Source organism: Chenopodium quinoa, unplaced genomic scaffold (genome assembly GCF_001683475.1).
Source record: "Chenopodium quinoa cultivar QQ74 unplaced genomic scaffold, ASM168347v1, whole genome shotgun sequence".
NCBI classification, from domain to species: domain Eukaryota; kingdom Viridiplantae; phylum Streptophyta; class Magnoliopsida; order Caryophyllales; family Amaranthaceae; genus Chenopodium; species Chenopodium quinoa.
In genome coordinates this window covers 1,608,152-1,635,860 of record NW_018744593.1, presented here as the reverse complement: position 1 = coordinate 1,635,860, position 27,709 = coordinate 1,608,152, and the positions used below count along the sequence as shown (strand labels likewise).

Genomic DNA, 27,709 nt, shown 5'->3' with positions numbered 1-27,709 from the left:
AGGACATGCTCTATTTTTTTTTTTTTTTTTTGGCTCTTATTTATGTGTTTGTTAGCAATCATTAAATTTCCCTTTTCCTATTATATGAATGATATTTGCAATGTGCTGAAATTTTCATTTTACATTATAAAAGCAAGGACGAATTGTAAAAAGAATTCATTAAATTTTATTTATGAAAATTTCTAGTTATATACGAAGTACGTAGTATTTTTTTTTTTTCCAATAGTAATTATAATGTATGTAACCGCCATAATTTTGATGGGTTTGAGACTTTGGGTTAGGGACTTAGGGTCGTATCAGATTATAGGCCAATAATTGTTTAACTTTGGTCTACAAGACTACAATCAATGAACTTGTAATAAATAATTAATAAAATAGTCACGGTACACTAATTTTCCAATAAGAACAATTCAATAGTAACATTGTACAAACAAATTTTCATGCATTTCTCTAATAAGGCCGTTTTTTTTACCACCCTTATATGATTAATTTATAATGATTAGATATTTTCTACCCACACTTTTTATTAAATCGTTACAAATAATATGAAATAGAGGTAGTATAAATATAACACTGCTACAGTGATACTATATGCCACGGTTCCCTAAGTGTAGTGGATTAGAGAGTTATCTTTATCTACTCTATGTATGTGCAAGACTTCCCTAGTTATTGATGGGCTGAGAGAAGACAATTTAGCACGTAATAGTAGAATGAACTTTGCATCTAAAAATAATTGCATGCAACTTGAACTATGGCATCAACTGGTGAAGGTCATCCCGAACGGCTAAGCGCTGTCGTTCATCAATTGAGTGAGACCATTGTACTACTACTTCATTATACCCTTTGACTCATTATACTAGCTGTCACATTATTATATATATATATATATATATATATATATATATATATTAAAATTTAGGGTAATGTTGTATGTAATCCTTAGAGTTAAAAATAAACATTTAATATCATTTTTTATTTGGTATTAATTTAGGAATGCATGATCAAATTACGCGCAAATTAGTGCAATTAATGTTATATTTTCATTTTATTTTTCTTTTCATTTTTAGCTCTTTATATGTAGTCCTTAGGGCTATGTATAGCATTTTTCTAAAATTAATACGGAGTACTAATTGAAATATAGACTCTATATAAGCGTAAGTTAATAGTCAATCATAAATAAGTAATTAAGTTTGTCCGTAGATGATTAATGATTTTGCGCAAATAAAAAAGGAAAAAAAAAAAGTAGAGTTTAGGGGCAAAGGCTACACATACAACTATTGTATGTGAGCCCCACATACAATTTGACATGCCACTCTCACATTGGGCAAAAAATTGGGCCCCAATTCTCACTCGTATTCACATTTCATTTGAATTTCAAATGAATTTTCAAACAGTAAAATTTGAATTTCAAATAGAGTTGTCATTTTCAATGTAAATTTAATGTATCATAATTTTTTTTTAATTCTTTTGATGTTCATTATTTTTAATTTGGGTTGTTCATCTTCTCCATTGTTATCCATTGAAGCTATTTTTTTTTTTCTTGCACATACTCGACTCTTTTTCAATGTTGACTCAAAATTTGTTTGGGTTTCATGTTCTTCAAATTAATCATTCTTAAATTCTTCACATGCATAGCTGTTGTTTTTTTTTTTATTATTATTATTAAGAGTTGGGTTTCATATTCTTCTTTCATACGGAACATAATTCAATAAATTATATAACCCCCCGAAAAAAGACTAATCGATGTCGAACATGAATAATTAATTTTATACAATACAATGAAGGTTAACTACTTGATGTATTTTTTTTCTAATTTGTAAAATATTTGTCCTTTCTTTCATCTTGTCATCCATTAATTGTTTGTTGTCTCCATTAAAATTTAATTTGAGTGTAGAATTTTTTTCTAGATTGTTGAAAGAAAAGATTTTAATAATTAAATAATCAGATTCATGGGACATAAATACGACAACAATGGTTGACATTATTATTTATCTTAATTATTAAATATAGAAGAAACACTAGAATGACAAAAATGGCTTAAATAATAGAACATCAAAAGTGGAAGAAAACCCCAAAATATGTCGAGCGCTCTAATTTCTTAATTAATTGGTAACAAAAACAAATTTTTTTGTAAGTAAAAGATCAATAAACGACTTTGCATTGAACAATAAATAATTATGTTCACAATATGTTAACATGGTGAATATCTTGTAATCTTGGTCACTTGAGTACTGATAAATTACTAATTTGCCAATTTGGTATTGGGTTCAAGCTCATTCCCTTAATGCCATTTTTTTTCCGTTCTCCTTAATATGAAATTTATAATCGTCCATAAAAAATAGTAACAAAAGATGAAAATATAGTAACCGAAATTATATATCTTTTGTAAAAATTACATTTTTTGGAAACATTTATGATTCAGGAAAGAATTCAAAAACATGTAGTGATTTGATTGTGTGTAAACCATAGTGATTTGATTCAAACTATATATGTATTACGGAGAAATATCTGAATTAAACCCTCAAATGTATAGATTAAACCTTATAACACTTGATTATAACTTAGTAAAGTAATTTTGATTGTTAGTACTAATATCGACCTTGATTCTGTGTTATTGCTTGAAATAATTTATGGTGAGAGAAATATTGAAGCAATTGTGTTCTAAATGTATACATTGAAAGTCCATTGCTTATACTATGTAATGTAATCATACAATGAATGACAATTATTATAAAAGTACTCGAAATTATGTTTAAGTAAATTCCATCAAGTAATTAGCAATATAGAGTGTCACAAGAACTTTGTAAATTATTTTGCTTTTTTGGTATGTTTAAATTTTTTTTCTTAATATGAAATTTCAAAATATACACATAAATTGGTAACAGAAATTACAAAAACAATCTTATGAAATAATCCATCCTCTATTACAACCAAATACATTCATGAAATTGTAATTTTATAACAAGATACATATAGGGGGTTAAGGAATAACTAACACTGATGTTAAATACTCTATCTTGTTATAGTGTATTAAGGGGCTGCCCCTCGGGTTACCGGTTTCATAGATTGATAACCTTTCTAACGTAACAACACAAACAATAAGGAAGCATTTCATACAAACAATAACATTTGATAATTTTATGATTGTATCTAACACCTATTTAATTTTAATACGGTTACTTTATATGTAATAAAATTATAATCTGTACATTTTTGGTATGTTTGAAATTTTTGTAGTAACCATAACGACTTCATAATAAAAAAACTATAGTAAGGGTAAAATTGTCCAACTTCATAATTTTTTCGAAAATATATCGATATGGATGTTTATAGAAAGATCTTTAAAAAATAATTTCATTGGTTTTTTTATAATAATTTTTTGTTTTGTATTTTGTAAAATATCGTCTAATGAAGTATTATTTGATTTTTATAGTAAACATCTCTCTTCATTAATGATGCTGACTAGGAAGCTATTATCTAGTAACAAATTTGTATTTTTTTAGTAAAATAAATCATTTTTTTAAGTAACAAGATTGTTATTAGGCGCTAATGAAATTCTTCCCGCCTATTTCTGCTAAATGGCGCTTAAAACCTTTTTTTTCGCACTCATTTTTCCCTCTCATTTTTTCTTCTAATGATGAGTTGTCAATTTCAATTGATACTGTATGTGGACCACACATACAACAGTTGTATTGAGGGAAATTTCCCTCCAAAAAAGACTCCACTTTTATATAGGTACAAGTTACGAGACACATGCTACGCGTGTACAATTAGGGGTGTACACCGGTCCAAAACCGGACCGGACCTGGACCGGACCTGTTTGGACCGGGGACCTGAATTGGGTAATTATGAGGACCGGGGACCGGACCTGAATTAACAGGTCCGGTTCCGGGCCAGACCTGAAAATCAGGTCCGGTCCGGGTTTGGACCTGAATGGACCTGTTTTGTGTCTTTTTCGTTTTTTTTTTTTTAATACAAAACCTGTTGGACCTGCATATGGACCTGCATATGGACCTGTTTTGTGATTTTTAGACCTGTTGCATAATTTAATAATTACATACAAACCAAAATTATCAATTACAAAACTACATAAAGTCTATAAAGTCCCGATTCTCAAACACCAAAAATACAAATGAGTCCACCGAAAATACAAATAAGTCCACGAAAACTCATAAAATTACATAAATTCTCTTAAGTCTCAACTCTCAAGTACTAGGAATACATAAATTCTCCAATGAGTTGTTTTCCCTTTGATCGTGTGATTCACACTAATGAGTCCACGAAAACAACTTCATCGTCTACATCGTTAGATTCACCACGTTGCACCTCTAAATAAAATACAATATAGAATATATTAATGATTGATAACAATGAAATAATAAATTTGGTGTAACAAAATTTCAAATACATAAAATTATTACTACCTTTCTCTATTTCCTCTAACTCTTTCAAATTTTCTTCCACATCAACAATTGGCACTTCCTTAGCTCTAAGCCAATCTTGTGTGAAAAGTAACGCTTGAACCATCTTCAATACAAAAATATTACACAAATATGTATAAACAAAGTCATATTAAGATATAAACAAACTTGATTTTATAAAATAAAAAGATAACGATGCATTACCTTAGGAGTTAAAGAACTCCGAAATGGATCTAGAGTACGACCTCCCGTACTAAAAGCAGATTCCGATGCAACGGTCGACAATGGGATGGCTAGTATGTCACGTGCCATGCGATTAAGAATCACATAACGCTGGCCATTCTTACCCCACCATGTCAATGCATCTTGTTCTTCCTCCTCCGGCCCTAATTGATCATTTAAGTACCTATCCAACTCACTTATCGCATACCCACTTGTCCCCTTCAATCGTTTTGCTCTTTCTTTTAGTTTCCTCACATAATCGGAACCCACTCCTTTACTATTATCAATATCCATTGACATATTATCTCCACAATATGGAATATTAGAAGTAGCATACATTTTTTTATATTCCTCAAATAAAGAGTAAGCGAACTCCTTCACATCATTAGCAAGTTTTGTACCCTTTTCCGGTCCATGCATATCCGTTAGTGTCAATTCAACAATGACCATCTTAGAGTGAGGATCGAGAAGAAGAGCAACATAAATGAACTTATTCATCTTATCCACATCCCCCCAATACTTATCAAACTTTTTTTTCATTGCAATGGCCATGGCTTGAAAATTCAAGTCCTCACTTTGTTCCCAATTATTCAACATATCATACATAGAAGCAATTTCTCCTAAACCTTTATTAGCTGTCACATAATGGGAACCAGAAATTCGTTTAGTTAACAGATAAAACCCCCCTAGAAACAAAACCAACCTCTCCACTTTTTCCCAATCTTCGGGTTCGGGAGGCCTTTCATTGTCATTCAAATCCTCTCCATCAGGAAGAGATAACCCACTAAAAACACGTCGAAACTTCAAAGCCGTTTCCAACATTATGTATGTGGAGTTCCAACGAGTGGGGACATCAAAGGATAAAGAAGATTTTGAATCTATGTTTGCTTTTTGCACAAGATCTTTGAATCTAAGTATTCTTGCAGGGGAATTCTTAACATATTTCACAGCATTTCTAACTCTATCAATGCACACACCATGTTCTCTAATACCATCCCACACAATTAAATTAATGATATGAGCAATGCATCTAACATGAAGATTTTTTCCATCATTTATACATCCTGTTCTTCTAACCATTCTACTCAAGTGTGCACAAGCAACATCATTTGAAGAAGCATTATCAACAGTGACAGTAAAAAGTTTATCATCAATACCCCAATACTCTAAACATGCCTCAACTGCTTTTCCAATAGCCTCTCCTTTATGACTAGAAATTGGACAAAAATTTATGATCTTTTTATTCAATTTCCAGTCATTATCAATGAAATGAGATGTAAGACACATATAATTAATTCTTTGTATTGAAGTCCAAGTATAATACAGAAATTCTTTGACATGTCTTAAACATTTCTCTCAATTTCTCTTTTTCACTATAATACAACTTTAAACAATCACGAGCAATGGTAACACGAGATGGAATGTGAAATTGTGGACATGCAACTTGCACAAAGTGCCTAAAACCGGGTTTTTCCACATGCTTAAATGGTAACTCATCAACAATAATCATGTGAATCAATGCCTCTCTAACATCATTCAAGTTAATAATCCTACTCCCACACTTTAATTCACTACTCTCATGTTCTTGATCAAAATACAATTTAGTTTGCTTTTCTTTGCCCTTTTCTTTTTCTATATTAATAGGATTACCGAGACATGATTCTGCATGGTTTTTAACATTTTTTGAACCATTAAGATTACCATCAGCAGCAAAAGTTTTAGGACAGAACTTACATTCAGCTCGTAGTTTTCCATTCTCGACGTACTCTAAGTAATATTTCCAATACTCAGCTTTCCTCTTACTTTTTCTGTTCCATATATATTCCCGCCCCGCTTTTAGCTTCTTATCAGGAGGCAAAGTAGATTGCAATTCTTCCATATCCTTTTCAGAAAGTGGCTGTGACGTTTGTTCAGAAAAAGAAGCAGACCGTTTGGATTGAGAGCTCTCCATCTACAATATAATTATATACAATATAAGTAATTTTAAAGTAACAATTATATACACATACCATTTTATAAAAAAATTTAAGAGCAACTTACATTGCAAGAATAAGAATCCGTGGTTCCTTGACTTCCTTCACTCCCTGCAAGAATAAAAACAAAAATAAGAATTTGATCAGCTAAATAGGAAGAAATTTCAAATTGGAGGATATTATTGTTTGGTTTCTGCAACCTTAAGTTGAATATAATTTTGTCTTTGTATCAAGTCTCTCTCTAACATACATCCTTTTCATTTCAGCTACCTTGTAGCTTCTTTGCTTTTATTCTCAAGCCAATCTCTATTTCAGTCTTGGCAAATTTCAACGACTGCATTTAAAACAAGAAAAAACATACTACTATATTCAAATTTAGATACATTATTCATGGAAAAAGATGTTGCAGTAGAAAATTAATGGAGGAATTATACATACAGTATGTTTGTTCAAGTCATAAATCCACACTATTCAAGACAAGGAATTATACATACGTGCTTTAGTCATATGTTAATTTGTGTAGCTTAACTTAATCCTACACGAATAAAATTTCACCTAAAACAGAACATCAGATTAATAGGGTTGATTATCGATATACTTGTCTAATTAATCACAATAAAAATTAAACTAGTACAGTACAGCAGTACTCACAACTCGTACATCTTTATGATAACGTTTTTACTATGGTAGATAACTCAAACTGCAACTTTCACTCAAATAAAAGAGAGGTCTGCATTTGAAAAAGGAATATTACAATTTCGAGTCTTGTACATAATATTCATAAGCTATTACAGCATATCAGCAGTACGCTCAAGCAAACATCAGAAGGGAAATCTGGCTAATTTTGCAAATTTGTACTTAGCAACATGATATGGCCTATTATTTCAGGTAAACATAATTCTCTGCCATTTGATCACGAGTTGATTATCACTCAACAATGCATGTATGGTAAGCTGTAGAAACCTCCGGGATTTCTGTAACATGTTGCAGATATCTTGGAATTGGAGGATTAGCCACTTGTGTGACTCCTTCCAAAATTTGTACGACATTTACCATGGACAGCCTATCTTCCTCATTTTCTTGGATACACCAGCCTGCAACTCTGCAAGTCCTGATTAATTCTTCAACCACTCCAAAACCCCCTCCAATCCAAAACACCACCCAGCCACCCCGAAAACCCATCTCCACTCTCGGTGACCCTACCAGCCACCACGAAAACCCCATATCCACTCCCGACAACCCCATCAACATTCACAATTTTCCATCCAGCCATCCCAAAAACCCCAGCTCACCACCCCAACCCATCCCAACCCACCCCACTGCCACCCCTTAACCCTTAACCCCCACACACCATAACCGTACCACCGTAACCCCACCATAACCCCACCCCAACCCACCCTACCACACAAATTTTCGCACTAAATTAATCTTAATAATCATAATAAACACAAAATTTCGAACTAAATTTCGCACTTGAACCCTAAACCCTAAACTTCTTAATTCTTATGAACCCTAAACTCAAAAAAACCAAAAAAAAAAAAAAACAGAATTTCGAAAGAGATGAACTAAAAATAAGAAATTCAACATGCAAACATCAAACAATCATTAAAAGCAATTGAAAATTTGAAACAAGAATAAATATATAAATTCTCACACTTAATTTATTATTTCGAATTAAAAATACCAAAATTATAAGCAAATACTTACCAGATATTATCGGTGTGCATCGCCTGAGAGAATGAGGGAGGTGTCGGCAGTGGGCGGTGGCCGGAGCGAGTTGGGACAGCCGGACAGCCGCGTTGAGAAGTTGAGATTGAGGGAGGCTGAGAGTTTGGGCTTAGGGAGTTAGGGTTAGAACTTAAAAATATGAAAGAGATTGAGGGAGGCTGAGACTCTGAGAGAATCAGATATTTTTATTTTTATTTTTTTTAATTACGATTTCCCGGGTTTCAGGTCCGGACCTGAAAACCCCGGGTTTGGACCGGGTCCGGACCGGGACCGGGAACCTGGATTTTTAAGAACCGGGACCGGACCTGAATCAACAGGTCCGGGTCAGGTCCGGTCCGGTTCAGGTCGGTTCAGGTCCGGTTTCAGGTCCGGGCCAATTTTTGTACACCCCTATGTACAATATAGGAAATTTATTATTTTAATCATAATATTGTTATTGTAGATTTTTTTGAAAATCAATACTTACATAAAACTTTAAATTAAAGGTTTAAATCAATACTCATAATATAAGGCACGCTATCTGTTTTCCTCAAAAAACGTAAAAATTAAAGATCATAAAAAAAAAATAGTCAATAACAAATTTACTCCACTTCTTGTACCTTAACCTTAAAAAATATCGTTGATTGTTAATTTTTTGTATAAAAGATTCAAGGCTATAGAGTAAACATTTACAGTAATACTACGTATATAGATTAGATAGATGTATATCTTTTTTCTTTTTATTTTCTTTTTAATTCATGTTAAGTTTTTTTTTTTTAATTTTTTTATTTTATTTTTAATTTTTTTTGTAATAGAGATGAACGTGGTATATGTTGATTGGTATTTTTTAGGGAACTATATTGGTATTAATATCCTTATTTTAATTACAAAAAAAAATATATGTACCGTTATCTTTTAACAAAGTTAAACGTGATTCTTTTCAATAAAAAAAAGAATAAAAAGAAAAGGTAAACGTAGTTTGTGGGTAATTAATTTTTTTTTTAATTTATGAAAAGTAGAAAATTTTGTTTTTTTTTTTGTTTTTTTTGTGTTTTTTTTTTTTTTTTTTGTGATAATAATTTTGGTTTGTGGGTAGTTATTTATTTATTTATTTTTTAATGAAGGAATAGATAATTTAATCTCTTTTTTTTGTTTTGTTTTTTTTTTTTTTTTGTGAGCAGTTATGAACTTTATTTTTTTTTTTTTTTTGAAAAAAAGTAGTGAATAAGTAATTTTGCAAATTGAGAAGGGAATTTTGGAGAAAGACAAATTTATCAACCAAAAAGGCCTTTTTTTTTAAATAGTACTATAGATATAGATTTCATGGTATGCATACTACATAATTAAATCTATAATTTTATACTAAAAGCTAAACCAGAAATGACACATGTCATGTTCTGGTTAAAAGTTTTTCCTCCAAAATATTTAGGTTTTTTTTTTTTTTTTTTTTTTTTTTTTTGCCAAAACTTCTTAGAGAATATTTAATACTCGATCTACAATAATATTCCCCTTCCTATTTTGTATGTATATATCATTTAGAAACGTTCAATAAAAATATTATTTTTTTTCATTTAATATTATGCAACAATATATTCCTATCTATAACTTTGTAATGTAAAAAATAATTATTTTTATTATTCCATGTAATACTCTCTTGGTTTTCTTTAGTGCAATAGTATAATAACTAGGTTAAAATCCCGTGCAATGCACGGTTGTTAAATATTATTAACAATAATATTACAAAATATAAAGTATATAAAAGATATTCAGAAATATTTCATTTGGGTATATATGGAATATGATTGTCAAAGTGGAAAGAAAATATCATAAGGTATAAATTATTTACTTAAAGATTGTACACAAATAAATAAATAAATAAGCGAAAAAAGCGGGAAATTTTTTTACAAGGTAATGACAAGTGTTATGGAAGGATTTGCTTTTAGCATAGGTTAATAGATAGATTTTTTTATTTTGTAATTTTAAAATTTTCATCTTATTTTGCAATTAGATATTCATCTTATATTGAATTATATATAATGTTAAATGATAGATAGTGAAAATTAATTATCGTGTATGGCACAGGACTTAACCTAATAATACTCTAAAATATATTTTTTTTTATTCTCGTACTATTGCTAATTTGCTATACTATTTTTCATATTCTTTCAATTTTTCTTCATTAATCAAACAATACTATCCATCTAATAACAAATCACTACATTTTCTGAATATGTGGTACTCTGTAATTTTTAAACTTCAAAATTAAATTTTCTGAATATTCACCCTGGTTCATTTTCGTAGTCCTATTTTACTTTTTGCATAATTTTCTACTAGATAGTACTCGTGCTACAAAGAATAAATTTTTATTTTGTAAATTTAGATTGATACATGATCAATTAAAAAAAAAAAAAAAATTAATGATAGAAGTTATTGAAACTTGACATAAAATATTGTATATTAAAAAAATAAAAAAAATATACATAGCCATTAGGGTTACATATAAGGAGTTAAAAATGGAAAAACAAATAAAAATATAACATTAATTATAATGATTTACGCGTAATTTTGTCTTGTATTACTAACTTAATACAAAATTAAGAAAGATATTAAATGTTCATTCTTAACCTTAAGGGCTACATGTAGCATTAACCTAAAAAAAAGGAAATTTTGATTTTTACTATCAAGAAAAAACTCGATATTGGCTTTTACCACTTTTTTTACTCCATTTGTTTCATAATGTTAATCCCATATACTATTTTAGGCGTTTCAAAAAAATCTACCCATATTGAATATGCTCTATTTTTAACTTAATTATTTTGGAATTAATAGGTTGTGGATTGATGACATGGCTCTAAATAAAGAAATTTCTTCCTTGAATTATGCATTATGACTTATATATGCTTTGCAAAAAAAAAAAAAAAATCCAAAAACTTAAATAAGGTAAACTAATTATGAATTTTTTGTACTTTAATGTTAGATTCCAAATATTCTTCTTTTCTTTATGTGATTGATTCCATATGACACTAACATTATGAAACGAAAGGAGTATTGTTTTATTTAAGCACCACAAAAAATTTAAAAATTGAATTTTAGCACCGCTTAACAGATTACATCCAAAAATTCGTTTATAGGACCCACCACATACCGATGTCAATTAAAATTTAGAAAATTCTTTCTTTTATTTTTCGAAAGTAAAATAAATTCGTTGTTACAAGAAGGTTCATAGGATGAAATGAACCAAAGTTTATTCAATCTAAAATAAAGACATTTTAGGTATTATCTAGAATAAGTAAGAATCAGTAGCTTTCGAAAAGGCCTGGTGCATAGACAAATGGCTTAAATTTTGTCACGAATATTCAAGTGGTAGATAAATTCACATAATTGAATTGGCCCTTTTTTTTTATAATTTCATCAATCATTTTAATGGTTGGCCGCCTTTGCTCTAACCTCTGCCTACACATTGTCTTATGGCTGGCCATCAATTAGAGCCTAGAATATTCCTTTCCCCTTTCCTATGCTTTGTCTTTAACTTAAATTAGGATCTTTCTAAACATATGGAAGTATTCATTAATCACTTAATCCTACTGTCTTAGAAGCTAAATAATATAATATTCTCTCCTATTTATAATGATTGACATAATTTGATCGGGTATATTCATCTTCACAAGTTTGATCTTTTCGAATAGAAATATACAAAGTATATTACGCATAGTAAAAATTATATAAAATACGGATCATAAAATAATAATATAGTTAAGTGTTACGGAGTATATATTAGTAAAATATATAGTCAAATATATTAGATAAATAACACATCCACAACAATTGTTCATCTCGTCCTTCATTCTCTCATTCATACAATTACATCATACAACAATCCTTGATAATGATGGGAGGTACAACCATTCAAAATGGTGCAACTGGAATACTTCCAAGCGTGATTGTGTCGTCTCGAGTGCTCTCAACCTTATAGGTGTTAGCGCGTAGTATATCTGCAACACCCTGCCCTTAATAAGGGCGAAGTATATTGTCACAAAATCTGAATGGAAGACCAACAACTGTCCTCACAGATCAATACAAGTTATTTCAGTGCACTTTGTCCTCATCTATGTGCACCCAATAAAGAACGCTTAATTGTGGTAATCTTAATTAGCATATGAACTTTCTAAAACAAAGATTCATCTTACTGGTATATGTGCAGTACATCAAAACCCTTTAAGGAATTATAGTAGCAATCATGGGTAGTACAATCAAATCCCTGTTTAAAACAATCCCTTTAAAGCCCACATATTTGGCTGAAGTCGGTGGTATAGCCCTAGAATCCTCTTAGCTAGGTGACTAGCCTAAGATCTAAAATTTATAGAATCTAGTTGTATGGTTGATCTGATACCATTTGTAACACACACCCTAATTACATATTGTCACGAAATGTGCATCATGTCCACACAAATCAATACAAGTTCTTGCAGTGCACTTTGTCCCAATTCTTTCATTAATGATAAGCGGGTGATGAATAAAACGAGTGACATATTAGACCTTTAACATTTGAGTTGTAAACCTTTAACTATTGTTAAACTTTCTATGTGTTCAAATTTGACGATTTTATCAAATTATCCGATGTTTATTTATCGTCTCGCCAATTTGAATTTCCTGGCACTGCCAGACTGCCATTGGTTATTTTTAACATTATTTTACACTTATTTGAAATCCTCCATAATATAAAGATTCAATTTGATGTGAAGAACACCAATAGTCCATTACTAGTATGAAGTAAGCACGGGTTAGACAATTAAACGGGTAAACTTGCCAAACACACCTTCCAAAGTTAGTTAGATATTTACCAATTCTAATGATGTAGATTCATGAAGTTTGACGAAAACTCTAATGCTACACTACGGTCCTGCTCTTTAGATCTTCTGGGTAGAGTAGAGCAGAGTAGGAGTCAGCAGAGCAGAGCAGATTTCAAGAGAGCAGAGCAGATTTCAGCAGAGCAGAGCAGAGCAGATTTCAGTAGAGCAGATTTCAGCAGAGCAAATTTCAAGAGAGCAGAGCAGATTTCAACATTATTATTATTATTATTATTATTATTGCCTTTACTACTACTACTACTACTACTACTACTACTACTACTACTACTATTATTATTATTATTATTATTATTATTATTATTATTATTATTATTATAATAGTAGTAGTAGTACCAAAAAAAAAAAAACTTATTATTATTATTATTTTATTTTAAGTATTATTACTATTATTATCGCATTTAATTATAATAATAATAATTATTATTATTATTATTATTATTATTATTATTATTAACAAGTGCATACCATTGATTTTGGTGAATGAAAACCTAAATACCATCTTTAACATATGTTAATAGTTAAAAGATAAAAGACAATAGTTTAACATCTTCAAATTATTACAACCACATATCAAAATAGGAACATAATTAGATAAGAGTTTAACATCATGGTGAATTAATCATCTACTTCCATATGATCTTCATTATTAATTATTATTATTATGTTTTTAAACACATTAATTATTATTATTTATACAATATTAATTATTATTATTAAATATTAAATATTAATTATTAATATTGTTATTATTAATTATTATTTTAAAACAGAGCACAGCAGGGCTCAGCAGAGCAGAGCTGCTCAAAAGAACAGGGCCTCCGTACTACGTAGTATGCCTAGTTGGCTAGATTCCAGATGGATTAAGGGTGTAATTAACCAAATTAATTAAATACTCCGTAATTTTTGACTTGATTAAGGCACTTCTAAGGTTCCATTGGCCACATAATTATGTTTAAATTATGTACGATAATACTATTACGTGACGGCTCAAACCTTGATTACTACACTGCACTATCTTATCTTAAGAAAACAAAATAAAAATAGCCAAAAAAAAATCAAGCAATTTAATGATGACATCTAATCAACATGAACATCAACTTGCTGTTATTGTTGTTGCTTTGCTTGTTGGAGTTTTCAAGTTGACTAGTCTTTTGCTCAATCATGCATTCCATTTTTTTTGGACATACCACACTTACATGTTCATTTAATTCATGCATATATGCTCACTTTTTCTAGTAAGAAAATGGACATTTCAGTGAGAATGACACATACATGTGTTTTGTGAATACAACATTGTTAAATGACTAGCTGCAATCATCAGAGGAGAGAGAGTCCACTTTATATGACCAAGAAAAATTCCATCTTATAATCATATACTTGTAGTAATGAAGGCAATAGTGCACTAGATTAACAAAATGATGCAACAATGTGTACCTTTGACCTTTGTGTTACGCTGGCTCTTGATACTATGTTAGATGACCAACTCAATCAAAAACTTAAGCTGATGGTTGAGGCCCATGAATATGTTTTATACTCTATCAGTAATTAAGTTAATGATGGCAACCAATGCTTGCGGATGTTTTTTTGATAATGAAGATTGAAGAAGATGGAGGTCTATTACGAGTTATTGCTATTGCCTAGCCGCCCGAGATTGTCAAATATCATAAAAAATAATAGAGTATTAGGAAATTTATTTAAAGTGTAAGTACTATATATATCATTACCCTTTATTTTTATTAAAGTTAAAAGTAAATGAGAAGTTTTTGTTTTTGTTATTTTTTATTTTTATTTTTTTTTAAGCAAGAAGTTATTTTCTTAATAGACAAAAAAAAAAAAAAAAAAACCAATAATAATAATAATAAAAATAAAAATAAACATGTAAAAATGGACCAATGTCCAATCTGACAAACTCAAGTTGAGTGGAGAAATAAAGTAACAAGGACAAAGAAACATTAAATTGTGAACGACTGTCTGGGTCAAGCTCATTTCCAAATTCCAACCAAGCTTGTCTTTGACCCTTATTGGTAAAAACATGACCGGTTCCTGCTGGACCTAAGAGTCCCAAGACAAACTAGATTACCTTAATGTCCATCAACCAATAGGCGCAATCTCATGAATCGATTTTGTTAGGATAATTGTTATTAGGTCAGTTTTGTTAGGTCTATTTGTAATTAAAAGTTATCTGACTAAAAATATACAACAGAGTTATCGACAAAAAATATAAGCTTGTGTAGTTTATCATTCTGGTACGCTGAACAAGTACGAAAAGCCTGGGAAGCTGTATAATAATTTGAATAGTTGTATGTTTCTTCAAAAAAAAAAAAAAAAAATTGAATAGTTGTATGTTATAATACAATGAAATTAGCTTTCAATTATGGGTTAGTGTTGACAGAATTTAGATTGATGGATGCCAATTTGAAAGACGCCTCTGAGAGTTATGACAAGTCAATTCCAGCAACCCTGTGAAGTGCTGTCGAAAGTGGCTTCTTTTGTGTGCCGCAAGAGCCTCCAATGCAGCACAGCATGAGTTCTGGTTGCTGCATTTGATCAACCTTTGACTCAACTTTTGGAAATTTTTTCTGAAGCTATGCTCATCTAATTTTCAGGATCTCACTTTCAAATAGATTTCAAATGAACCAATACCCTTGTAAACTGATACTCCGTATCAATGTATCATGAGCTTGAAGGAAACTATGTTAATAATACAAGTCCCTGACATTTTCCTTCGGTTTAGCATGGTTTTCTGCAACTGCAATCTCTTAAATCAACCAATTCACCAGCCAAAAACTGAGCTTGATGGTTCTCTCACAACATTTTCAGTTTTCTGACAAAAGATGACCAGCTTGTTTTTCCCCTCACAATCTCCCCGACAGTACAGTTGCTTTTGCGCTGGATTGGACAAATACTTGCTTCCTTAGTTCCTTGGGCTTCTTATAGAACATTCGTGTTTTGCCTCAGATATTTCAGCTACACTACTATGCAGCTAAGTTACCAATATGCAACTTGTAACACCAACACTGTCTCCACCTCTACCTTGTCATTCCCATGTCCATTTAGTTTTTGACACCTTAAAAGATATGGATACCTGCATATTGAGAATTGAAAAATAATTATGACAAGCTATCTCTGTATATCTATCGAATATTTCTTATGAGAGTTTGAGCAACACAATTAAGGGCAAGTTAATCTTACAGATGAACGTCTGAAGCCAATGATAAAAAGCCTTTTCTGATTGGGTCATTTCCAGAATTTTTAAATTCCCTCTTCAATGAGTTCAACCACCCTCCTTTACCAACTATACTTATAAAGCATTGGCCCATTGGGTAAGATATCCACAAAACTGAAGCAGAGAGGAATTCAGCTTGGCTATATGCGCAAAAGAATTGGAATAGATATTGTAAAGCATAGCAGCTGAAGTAATATATCAGCACTCCTTACCAATGTATCCCTTCACAGCCGGAGCTTAAGCAGAGATTTTGATCATCTTCCTGGCAAGGATGTGTCTCTAGAAAGCCACAGAACTAAATTCGTGTATAGATTCTAGCCTTCCAGGTACTTGAATTACCAATAATCCTTACATGAACATAAACCTCCCTCAAAATGATGAAAACGATATGCATCTCTCACAATAATTGTCCGATTTGAGATTTTAGATACACACTTGATCCAATTATGGCAATCAGTACATACACGGAGATTTTTCATAACATGGAGAGGAACTGAGCTTGATGAGCTTATTAGTCCAAAAGCAATAGCAAGTCTCTCACTATGAACATTGACAACCTGATTCTTCTCTGTATCAACCAGAAGGGTGTACGGATCTTGCATGTAACCAATGTCAGCTACATGCTTATTTAGCTCTACCAAGAAGTCATATATTTTATCTGCTAGAGGATGAAGATTATCACCAGCGTAAAAGGCATGAATGGCATTATTTACTTCAATCCAACTACGACCTGGCTCCTTCTTCACCCCTCTTTCTTTCATCATTTTCCTGGATTCATCCATACAAGTCCAATTCCTAGTCACTGTATACATATTTGACATGAGAGCATAGGTTGCCGAGTCTTTGGGTTCTAACTCTAACAAATGGCGAGCAGCAAACTCTCCAATTTCCTTGTTCTTGTGAACAATACAAGCCCTCAAAACAGTTCTCCAAATCATTGCATCTGGTTTGAATTGCATATCTTCTATAAACTTTTTAGCACGGCTTAGGTAACCAGCCCGACTGAGAATATCAACAACACAAATACAATGTTCTAGTTTGGGCGTCAAATCATATTCTTTGGTCATGGACTCAAAGTACCTTAGTCCCTGTTCTACTAATCCTACATGGCTGCATGCTGATAATACTCCCACAAATGTGACGTGGTTTGGTGCCACACCAACCCTTTTCATCTCATCAAAAATTTCCAGAGCTTCTTCCCCACATCCATGCTGTGAATACCCTGTGATCATTGCATTCCATGTAACCTCATTTCTGTTCATCATTTCAGAGAGCACTCTCTTGGCATCATCCAAACACCCACACTTTGCATAAAGAGTGATTAAGGCATTTGATGCCTCAGTTTCCAAATTATACCCAGATTTAAATAATTTTGCTTGTATCTGCTTTCCTTGTTTAACATTTGCAATATTAGCAGCAGCACTTATTGTAGAGGTGTAAGTAAACAGATTAGCTTCTACATCTGCTTTATTCATCTGAGTGTATACTTTAAATGCATCTTCAGAATGCCCAGTTTGTGCAAAACCCGAAATCAATGAATTCCATGTTATGTTATCTTTCACATCGATTTTCTCAAATGCATGATAAGCATCTTGAAGTCTTCCACATCTAGCATAAAGGCTCACAAGAGCATTCCGGATTGACTGATCATCAGAGTATCCTAGAATGTATGACTGAGCATGGATTTGCCGACCTTGGTAGAGTGCTTGAATGCCTGCACATGCGCTGATTACATTTGACAATCCTATATTATCAGGTCGGATCCCACGGCATAGCATCTCTTCAAAAAGCTTAAGAGCATGAGCATACATTTCATGCTGCCCATATCCAGCAATCATAGCTGTCCAAGAGACAACATCATTTTCAGTAAGCCTCCGGAAAATCTTTTCAGCAGTATCCAGGAATCCATGCTTAGCATACATATCTATAAGCACGCTACAAACATACTCGTTAACCTGAAAGCCTGTTTTAATGACTTGGGTGTGGATTTGTTCTCCCAAATCTGTAGCTCCCATAGAAGTACAAGTTCTAAGCATGCTTGGATATGTATACTGATTAGGTTCCAGACCTTTCATCTGCATTTGCGTAAACATATGATATGCTTCACTTAGATTACCAACCTGCCCATAAGCTACAAGCATTACATTCCACAGGACCACATTTTCTCTTTTAGTTGTAAGGAAATACTTATGTGCAGTTTCAATATTAGAGCATTTGACATAAAGGTCAAGTAGAGACCCTTCAATGAGCATGTCAGAGCAGTATCCGGCCTTCAGTGCATATGAATGAAGCTGTCTTCCCTTATCAAGAGCTCCAATGGAAGCACAAGCACTTACAAGGCTTGCCACTGTAACACAGTCCGGTTTCAGAAAATCTTGCTGCATCTTCTGTAACAAATAAAGAGCTTGATCACTAAGTCCCTTCTGAGCAAGTCCTGAAATAAGTGAATTATATGATACTCCATCCTTCTCCGTCATCATCTCAAAAATCTTGCCAGCAGACTTCATATCTCCCCAGCGAGAATAAAGTGTCACAAGTGCATTGCACACATAAACTTCAGAGGCAAAACCCCACTTATAAATAAGCCCATGAAGCTCCTGACCGACCTCAAATGACTCCGTCTTACTGCAGGCACTTAAAAGGCTTGATAGAGCATACGGCGTGGGTAAAATACCATGTGTATGCATCTCATCACAGAATAAGCGAAGAGATTGTTCCTCCCGACCATTCTGAGACAATCCAGATATCATAGCAACCCAAGACACATTATCCTTCTCACCTACATTGTCAAAAACATATTTTGTAGCATCAATCATTCCATTCTTCGAGTACAAGTCAACCAAAGGGTTACACACAAAACGACTACCATCAAAACCATACACAATTATCTTAGCATGAATCAACTCAATGCAACAAAGATCAATCTTTTCCCTAGCACCTCCACCAAATGCCCTCAACACATTACTAAATGTAAACTCATCAGGATCCACATTCTCCCTCAGCATACGCGAAAACAACCCTAATGCTTCTCTTGACAATTTCTTTGGTACAAATCCCGAAAGAATCCTATTCCATGAAGAAACACATACACTGACACCTCTTTCAAGCATTTCATCAAACAGGTTGTGTGCATCCCATAATTGATCATTGACAACATAAAAATCCAATAAACGACCACATAATCCAATCTCATCAATAAAACCCGATTTCAAAATCAACCCATAAAGCTTTCTGCAATCAATTATCGACCCAGAACCCGAATTAAGCCATCCTTCCAAAAGCCATAGATAAGTTTGAGAATTAGGACGATGATTATTATCTTGTTGATTATGTTCAGCAAAAGCATGGCAGATTGCAGAGCTGCTCAATCTAGCTAATTTAAATCTTGTAAATACATTCCCAAATTGATTCTACATTCAGAAATACAAGAAATAAACCAATTTAGTTGAAAAAAATGATATAAATTTGTAGGAAAAACGAATTGGGTCAGTAGAATGTTAAGTTGAAAGGGGAAATTTGCAGTGAATGTGTTACCTGGAAAGTGAAGATGATGGATTTTCCGTGGAAATGGAGGGAGTGAAGCAAGGAAATGGAGCTTGAACAGCGTAGAGCTGTTGTCAGGGAAACCATTCAAATTAGTTCGCCAAACAGATTAGACGACATGACTCATAACGACTATTTGAACGGATATCAATGGGTCGAGAATGTCCGGAAACTCAGCACGGGTCAAACGGGCTAGACCCTGTTTTTTTGAGCTCATGGACAAATTAGAGTAAAGCAGATTTCAATAGATCAAGTGTCACAAGATCATTTTAATCTTATTATTAAAAACTCTGTGTTTAAATAAATGAAATACTTCTCTTATACACGTATGCCAATGCAACACTTTGACTAATAAATATCTTTAATTATCAATAAGTAAATATTATAACAATTGAATATTAATAAATTATTAGACGATTTCAACAAATACTCACAAAATTATTAGTGTAAAAAGTCAAAACGTTGCATTTATTTAAACACAAGGGAGTATTAATTATTCATTATTAAAGTTCGCCTAAGAAAATTGCTTTTTACAATTCAAATATGTATTTTCATATTCATTCATATATACTCCATTTTCTTTTAAAGTTCACACTTTTTTTCTTTTAAGCCATTTCCAAATTATTGCTTCATATCATAAATGTCTATGGAAACCAAAATTACTTTAAGGTCCACCAATTTCCACTTACTTTAACTCAACCAAAACTTTTAAGTAAGACAAAACTTGGAGGTAAATAAATGGGGACGGGGAGTATATAGGTATGAAACCTTGCCTTTCACCTCTCAAAAACAACAAATAAAATTACATATAACGGATCAATTTTGCATTATATCTTGATACACAACAATGCTGCAATAAACAAGAGTAATTTCTAAAATACAACTATTATTTCCCGAGGCCGAGCCATACATGATCAGGAACTTAACTCATCTCAGATAACAAATTACTGCCTTCAAAAAATTTAACTTCAAAATGGTTTCATTAACGCAGAGCAATATCCAATGCATTAATCCAAGCATTGAAGTGGTATGTGTAATGATAATATTTCGTCTGACTTTCTCTTTGGTGATGTACTCAACCAGTGAAGCTCCGAAGATCTACACCCTTTGAGGCGATTATTGGAGCACGTTGCCTGAGAAGTGGATGTCCGTGATGCAGCAAACAATTTTTTACCTCGTTTCACCTGGAACCTCTGATCAGCCTGAGCTTTTGCTCTCAAGGTCATATTCTCTGGGAATGCTTGGCGAAAAGTGACTAAAGGAGAATGATCCATACAACCACCACTGGTACTGCTACATGATGCCTGTGGAATTTTCAGTGAAGGTCTTTCCTTCTTCCACACTGAAAATGATTTCTCAACCATTGATGGAACCTGCAAAAGAAATAAAGCAATAGACGACTAATTTAAGCATCATAACCTAGAACCAGCATATCAGGTTCATTTAAACCCCAGATACCACGTGTAGTGCTTAACTTTAGAGTTGATAGACTCAAAGCTGAATATAATATAACAAGATAGATCAGGAATTTCACAAGATCTAAGCTATTCACAGAAAATTATCACACTGAAATTCAGTTTCAAAGTGTGTTGATTGTTGATTGACTCAAGATATGCTGACCAAATGCCAATAATACCTGTGCTTGTATTTTCCTACATAAGCACAGGTATATATTGATCTAACTAATTGCATACCAAAATGATCACACTGATTATTCACTCAATGACGGAAACAAATAGCTTTGAAAGAATAACTTACCGTTGAAAGCAAACCAGATGACGTAAATGAAAGTGTAGAGAATGGAGACCTCCCAGATCCATTTTTCTTGTCCTTTGGGTCTGCAACAGACCCAAAACTTGATGGAGCTAAATCATCATCTTCATCCTCTTCTTCTTCCTCTTCCTCTTCCTCTTCAACTTTGGTCTCCTTCTTCGGTGAAATTTTTTCCTGCTCAACAGAAGGAGGAGAAACCGACTCATCCTCTTCCTCAAGATCCATGTCAACTTTCTCCTCTGCCTCCTTTTCTTGTTGTTTCAACGCCTCTTCCATGTCTTCAAGGGCCTCCTCCAAGGTCAGTTCAGCCTCTACCAATTCAAGCTCTTGTTCTAAGAGCTTCTTTCTAATTTCACTGGCTTTCTTTTGCTCATCAGTCCATTTTTCTAGTTTCTCAAACATGGGTTTACACGATTTCTCTATTGAACCTATCAATCGGTTCCATAAGCCCTCTTTTTCTTCCTCTGTTTCACGTCCATAAAACTCATCAAACCCAAGAGGTAAGAATTTGACCTTTTTTGGGTCAACATCTTCACCCTCTCCTGGAGGTGGTTGCCAAAACAAGCGGATACCATGTTCTTCATCCTCAATGTAATTGATTATTTGTCCAGTTGGTGTGTGCATTATGACGGGGTCCTCAGTATAAAAAAGCTTAGATGGATCATTAGGGTCAGGCTCAGGCTCCTTGTTTAGAAGAACAAATTCTGGAGGTTGATCTGTTTGAGTAGTGATTCAAATGGAAGCAATGAGAAATTGTAATCACATAAGAAATTGTAGACAGCTTAAATACAAAATAGAGAATCACATGCTAGTAAACATATACTACGTATATAAGCTTAACTCTCATCGAAGAAAAAAAAAAGCTGCAGTTACATCCAGTATCTATTCAGGGATATTGCCAGAGAAAAAAAAAAATATCAGAAAGAGCAGCGCTGTCATCACTTGTCAATTAAAATATTAACAAAGTGTAGGCAATTAAGTCAAAGTTAGCTCAATAAAGGCCTCAGGTTATGCTTTATATCATTCTTTGGTCTAGTTCAAGGTCTTTTCACATAAAAAATCAGTCTAGTTCCTTAAGAAAAGCAGTTAACTTATAGGAAATATAAAGTGGAAGGACTACACACCATTTTCCCACCAGTATTCTAGTTCTGCAGGCATTGGGAGTCTTAATGGTGCCTTATAGAAAGAGTTTAACCACATTTCTCTTTCTTGATCCACTTCTTGCACATAAGTTTTCCAGTAATCAGGAACCTGGATCATAGAAACAACAGATTTCATACTAGATAGCATGCAGAGGTAACCATTAGTTAATTCTCAAGAGTAGGTAAGAATCATACTTCGTAAAACTGGTTGATGAAACCTGGAGCCTGCCACACATCCTCTTCCTCATAAAAATAGGGATGTTGAGGATCACCATATGGACCCCTTTCTTCCCTAACCACTGCATCCAAATGACAAGATCAGTTGTCAATGTCTCATTGAGGTTTGCCTTATAGATCAATAAGCATTAAAGATTATAATATTACAAACTTAGCCAACAGTTTGCCATTTTTACTAACTGAAGACATATAACCTGCTATATTCCACTGTTCCACCCTCCCCCCTCCCCTTCACTTTTCCTTTTTCCCCCCCCCCCCCCCCTTTTTTAAAACACTTCTCCTTTCATCTGTGACATCCTTACAATAATATCTGATTGGAATGTGAAACTACACCCTTCTCTTTTTCAATTATGTGATATCCTTATAATAATATTTTATTGGAATGTGAAATTACTTACTTCCATCAGGCTTATTAATGAACATTCGAGCCTTGGCTGCAGCAACTTCAGCTATGCCTGCATGCATCTGAATAGCAATTATGTAAGAACAAATTTCTAAATAGAAGCAAAAGCAACTCCTGACACCCCCAAACCAGTTGCCTAAACAAAAAGTAAAAGAATAAGTGTCATACCGTGGAAATTTCTTCAGTACAACCAGCAGGATCCTCCAATTTCTCACCAAAGTAGAACCGTCCCTTCAAATAAAAACCACAAAAGCTATGAAGACTAAGTATACATGAATTTAAACGCAACTTGACCATATAGAATCAAGATTAACAATAAGTATCAGCTAGAGGGTAAGCAATTTAAGAATTCATTCCCTGAAGCCTAATACTGCTGCATCTTATGCAACAATAAACATTGTAAAAGCTGATATCAGTGGATTTGCAAGTCATGTGAAATCATAGAAAAAATAAAAAAATTAAATTTCCAATTGAATCACTCTTATTTGATTTTATTTCATATACTATGCATATAATAAAAGAAGGCAAGAAAACTCTATAGAAAACGGTGGTTCAATTTGATGTTGTCTAAGAAAGTGTTAAAAGCATTTTCCCATAGAAGCTAATATCTCAATGCTGATCGTGAAAAAACAAAAAGGGAAATTTATATGAAGTATAAAAGTATCACGTAAATCAAACTTTGGGAATTAATATGGACCTACATAGATGGGTTGTTCATTCATTTCATACACACCACATCCATGCATTCTGCCATGCTTCCACTGACCAGCATAACGATACCGACCTTTTTCCCTGACACAATTAACATACAATGAGTAGAAGAAGAAAATAATGATGCCAGCTGATGCCTTCTACTATAGAAGAAAACTTTTGGGGAGAAAAACTGGAAAATAATTCTCTTTCAGCTAAAAGTACACAAGCAGGTAAGCTTTCATCACCAACCAAGATTATTATGACTTTAAGAGAATGGACATGCCCCATATAAAGTTTCTCCCCAAAAAAAAAATGACCCATATAAAGTAAGTAAATCTAAGTTCACAACTCTGCCCAAGATAAATGTAGTAATGACTACCCAGAAAAGGTCAGACGTTCAATTGCTACATTTTGATCTAGCTGACCATGCCTAAAGTTCATGTAAAATACCAAAACATGAATGCATAATGACTTTCAGATGTCGTCGATACAGGACTCTGCAAATCATGGTGATGGTCGGAAACTAAGCATCGACATGAAAAAAAACATAGCTGAAATCAGTGACTAAGATACTTAACATGTAATCATACAATAGGAAAAAGATAAATTACAATACATGTACATTGTTTATAGCTGTCAACAGCATGAAATAAAGGAAGAGTAAAAATGGAAGCTAAAAAAGAGAAAGAAAGCGGAAATTCACAGCAATAACTTACGGCCTCTTTCCATATTGTCTTATCCACTCATCATTCTCGTAGAATGGGATTTCATAATTCCCATTAGTGAGACGAACACTGTCTTCAATATCCATCTCCAGCCATTCTCTATCTTCTGGGCTCATAAAATCTCTCTTTATGATTTTCCCTTCAGCTCGCATTTGTGCTTCAAGTCTGAGAACCATCAAATGAGTCAGTCTGAAGCTCAAGATCCAGAAGCTCTACCTGGACAACTATCAAATTCAAGTAATACTTTCCATAGTTAGTAGACATACTTGGAACCAGGGATAGGTTCTATATCAGGTATATCGACTTCAACAACCCCATGTCCCTCCTCCTGGTTTTGAAGCCATTCTCCCTCGTACCTACAGTAAGAAGTTCATGATAATTTAGTTTGTCACTGGAAGTTAATTCATATGAACGTCCACATTAACTGAATATTTGAGTAATATTTTAGAAAATCGCAAAAATGCGCTATAAACAGACCTGACTAGACCTTGCTCAGCAACATAAACACCCTTTCCATGAGCCAAGTCATCCCACACAGTGCCTTCATACCTTTTGGAAATGACATATAAGAAACAACATAAGCATAAGCAAGTAGGATAGGAGTTCTGTATCACAAGTTCACAACGAACAAATAAAAACAAGGAAAATTTCCTTAGCACTAATTATTCCTTAAAGCCATATACATTAATAATTGTCTTGGACCTCAATAACAGCAAAAGTTCAATCGCTAAGAACAGAATTTCTGTGCAAAATTATAGCCACAAGGCCCCACAACCAGATTCCAACAACAATGAAGAAATCAGTGTTGAGCAATATTATACCAATTACATACAGGGGTGATGGGATGTCTTGTACACCCTAATCTTCATCAAAACCTATACTTCATACATCATTGCGAATACTTCCCTAAACTAAAAAATAACATATAAAACTCAAAAAAGTCCTCATGATACCATAACAAAACCTAAACCACCCCAAAAGCCATATTGGCCTGGGCAGAGATATAGAATAAAAACAGCTTCAATCAAATAATCCCATAAAACACAGTTAAAGACAAGTCCAAATTGCTTCACAAAAGTATAATGCACAGCTTAATTACAGCCAAACTCACATTCTTATTCAAAAAGGAAATTTTCATAAAATTAGTAAGCAAATGCACTAGACAAAAAATCTTTCATCGTGATATGATGACATAAACCAAACAAACTTGAAAGTGGTATCGGGCAAAAAGTTTCTTATGTTCATCCCTTGATAGGGAAGTTAATCAAACAATCACCTAAAACATAATCAAACACATATACACTATGCATCACAAATCATTATACACAGCTTACACCCAAACCCACATTATCATTCAAAAAGTGAAATATAATAAAATTAGCCAGAAAATTCATTAACAAGAAAGTAAACCCAAAACCCCACTTAAACCCGAGCAGGCCAGCAACAGAAAATTAAAGCAATATTTAATAACAGCTTCAGACATCCAATGCAGTCAATTGCATAATTCATACCCCAAACCTACACTAAACCCCAATAACAAATCCCCACCATTTTCATCCATTCAAACAACAAAACCAAAAAAAACACTCAAAAACCCAAAACCCCACTTAAACCCCAGCAGCAGAAAATTAAAGCAAAATTCAATACAGCTTCAAACATTCAATTCAGTCAGTTGCATAATTCATACCCCAAACCTACACTAAAACCCAATAAAACCCCTCAAATCCCCACCATTTTCATCCATTCAAACAATAAAACCAAAAAAGCTCAAAAACCCATCAATCAAAAAACCCGAAAAATCTCAACTTACGAGCTTCCATCAGGAAAAACATAGCTAACCCATCTCAAAAACTCCTCAATCCGATCCAATTCTTCAATAACAGACTTAGGAGTAGAAATATCATGATGATTATCAGGAATAGCAGGATAACTCTTTCTATAAGGCACATAAAAGGGAGCAATTGGAGGGTCACGACCTTCGCGAACTTCTTTCTTAACAACTTCCCAATCATCATCATCAGCCAAAGCTGGGTCCCACCCAGGTTTAGTCATCTCAAGAGGTGCATCAGCCCATAACTCTTTAAGGTCTTCTTCCCTCCAGTTCTCCCTATCTCTTGGAAAATTGAATAAGTCATCTTCATATTCAATTGCTTCCTCTTCCTTTTGTAGCGCTTGTTTGTATCGGCGGGACTGGTATGCGCGAGCAAAGCGCTTGATGTTGGCTTCGGCGGAGTAGTCGCCTTCCGCTATGTCGTCGAACTCGCCGGCGCGGCGGTAGTATGCTTGTCGCTTTTTTTGTTTTTGGGTGGGTCCTTCGGTGTTTTCGGTGTCGTTTTCGTCGGGTTCGTAGTCGGAGTCTGAGTCTGAATCTGAGTCTGAGTCGTCTTCGTTTGCGGAATCATCTGGGTCATCTTCTTGTTCTTCGTCATCTTGTTGTTGAGGGGGTTGGTCAATTGGGGGAGATTGGTTGTTGTCTGACATTGTTGTTGAGAGATGGGGATAAAGAAAGATAAGGTGAAGTGTGGAGAAGAAGAGGGAGTGGAGTGAGTGAGTGAGTGAAAGAAGAGGGAGATGAAATGAAGGTGTGTTTTTGCTATTTTTGTTTTTGGTTTTGGGCTTAGTATGAGAGTAAGGTTTGAATACTAACAACCCAATAAAAACTAATGTGGTAGCCCATAAGCTATTTACATTTTTTTTTTTTTTTTTTTTTTTTGTTGTTGTTGTTGTTGTTGTTGTTGTTTGTGAAAACTTAATTTTCCAGAGTTTCGGCCTTGTT

The 27,709-nt window shown here is 33.3% G+C and overlaps 3 protein-coding genes across 3 annotated transcripts; all 3 read right to left on the bottom strand.

Moving 5' to 3' along the window:
- Positions 1 to 5,934: 5,934 nt before the first annotated feature.
- On the bottom strand, positions 5,935 to 8,453 carry LOC110699790 (zinc finger BED domain-containing protein DAYSLEEPER-like). The gene is made up of 3 exons (XM_021877306.1): positions 8,324 to 8,453; positions 6,684 to 6,727; positions 5,935 to 6,594 (listed from the first exon to the last, which is right to left on the bottom strand). The coding sequence occupies exon 3, from the start codon at positions 6,592 to 6,594 to the stop codon at positions 5,935 to 5,937; it is 660 nt and encodes a 219-aa protein (XP_021732998.1). The 5' UTR covers positions 6,684 to 6,727; positions 8,324 to 8,453.
- Positions 8,454 to 15,451: 6,998 nt separating this feature from the next.
- LOC110699611 (pentatricopeptide repeat-containing protein At4g13650-like) lies at positions 15,452 to 20,082 on the bottom strand. Its single transcript, XM_021877117.1, has 3 exons — positions 19,952 to 20,082; positions 16,384 to 19,827; positions 15,452 to 16,276 (listed from the first exon to the last, which is right to left on the bottom strand). Exons 1-2 carry the CDS (start codon positions 20,045 to 20,047, stop codon positions 16,753 to 16,755), a joined length of 3,171 nt encoding a protein of 1,056 aa, XP_021732809.1. The 5' UTR covers positions 20,048 to 20,082; the 3' UTR covers positions 15,452 to 16,276; positions 16,384 to 16,752.
- A 634-nt stretch (positions 20,083 to 20,716) lies between these two features.
- LOC110699610 (protein TIC 100) lies at positions 20,717 to 27,522 on the bottom strand. Its single transcript, XM_021877116.1, has 11 exons — positions 26,744 to 27,522; positions 25,411 to 25,482; positions 25,200 to 25,289; positions 24,925 to 25,098; positions 24,217 to 24,307; positions 23,684 to 23,746; positions 23,511 to 23,577; positions 23,071 to 23,174; positions 22,858 to 22,984; positions 21,719 to 22,449; positions 20,717 to 21,333 (listed from the first exon to the last, which is right to left on the bottom strand). Exons 1-11 carry the CDS (start codon positions 27,412 to 27,414, stop codon positions 20,968 to 20,970), a joined length of 2,556 nt encoding a protein of 851 aa, XP_021732808.1. The 5' UTR covers positions 27,415 to 27,522; the 3' UTR covers positions 20,717 to 20,967.
- Between the last annotated feature and the right edge of the window lie 187 nt (positions 27,523 to 27,709).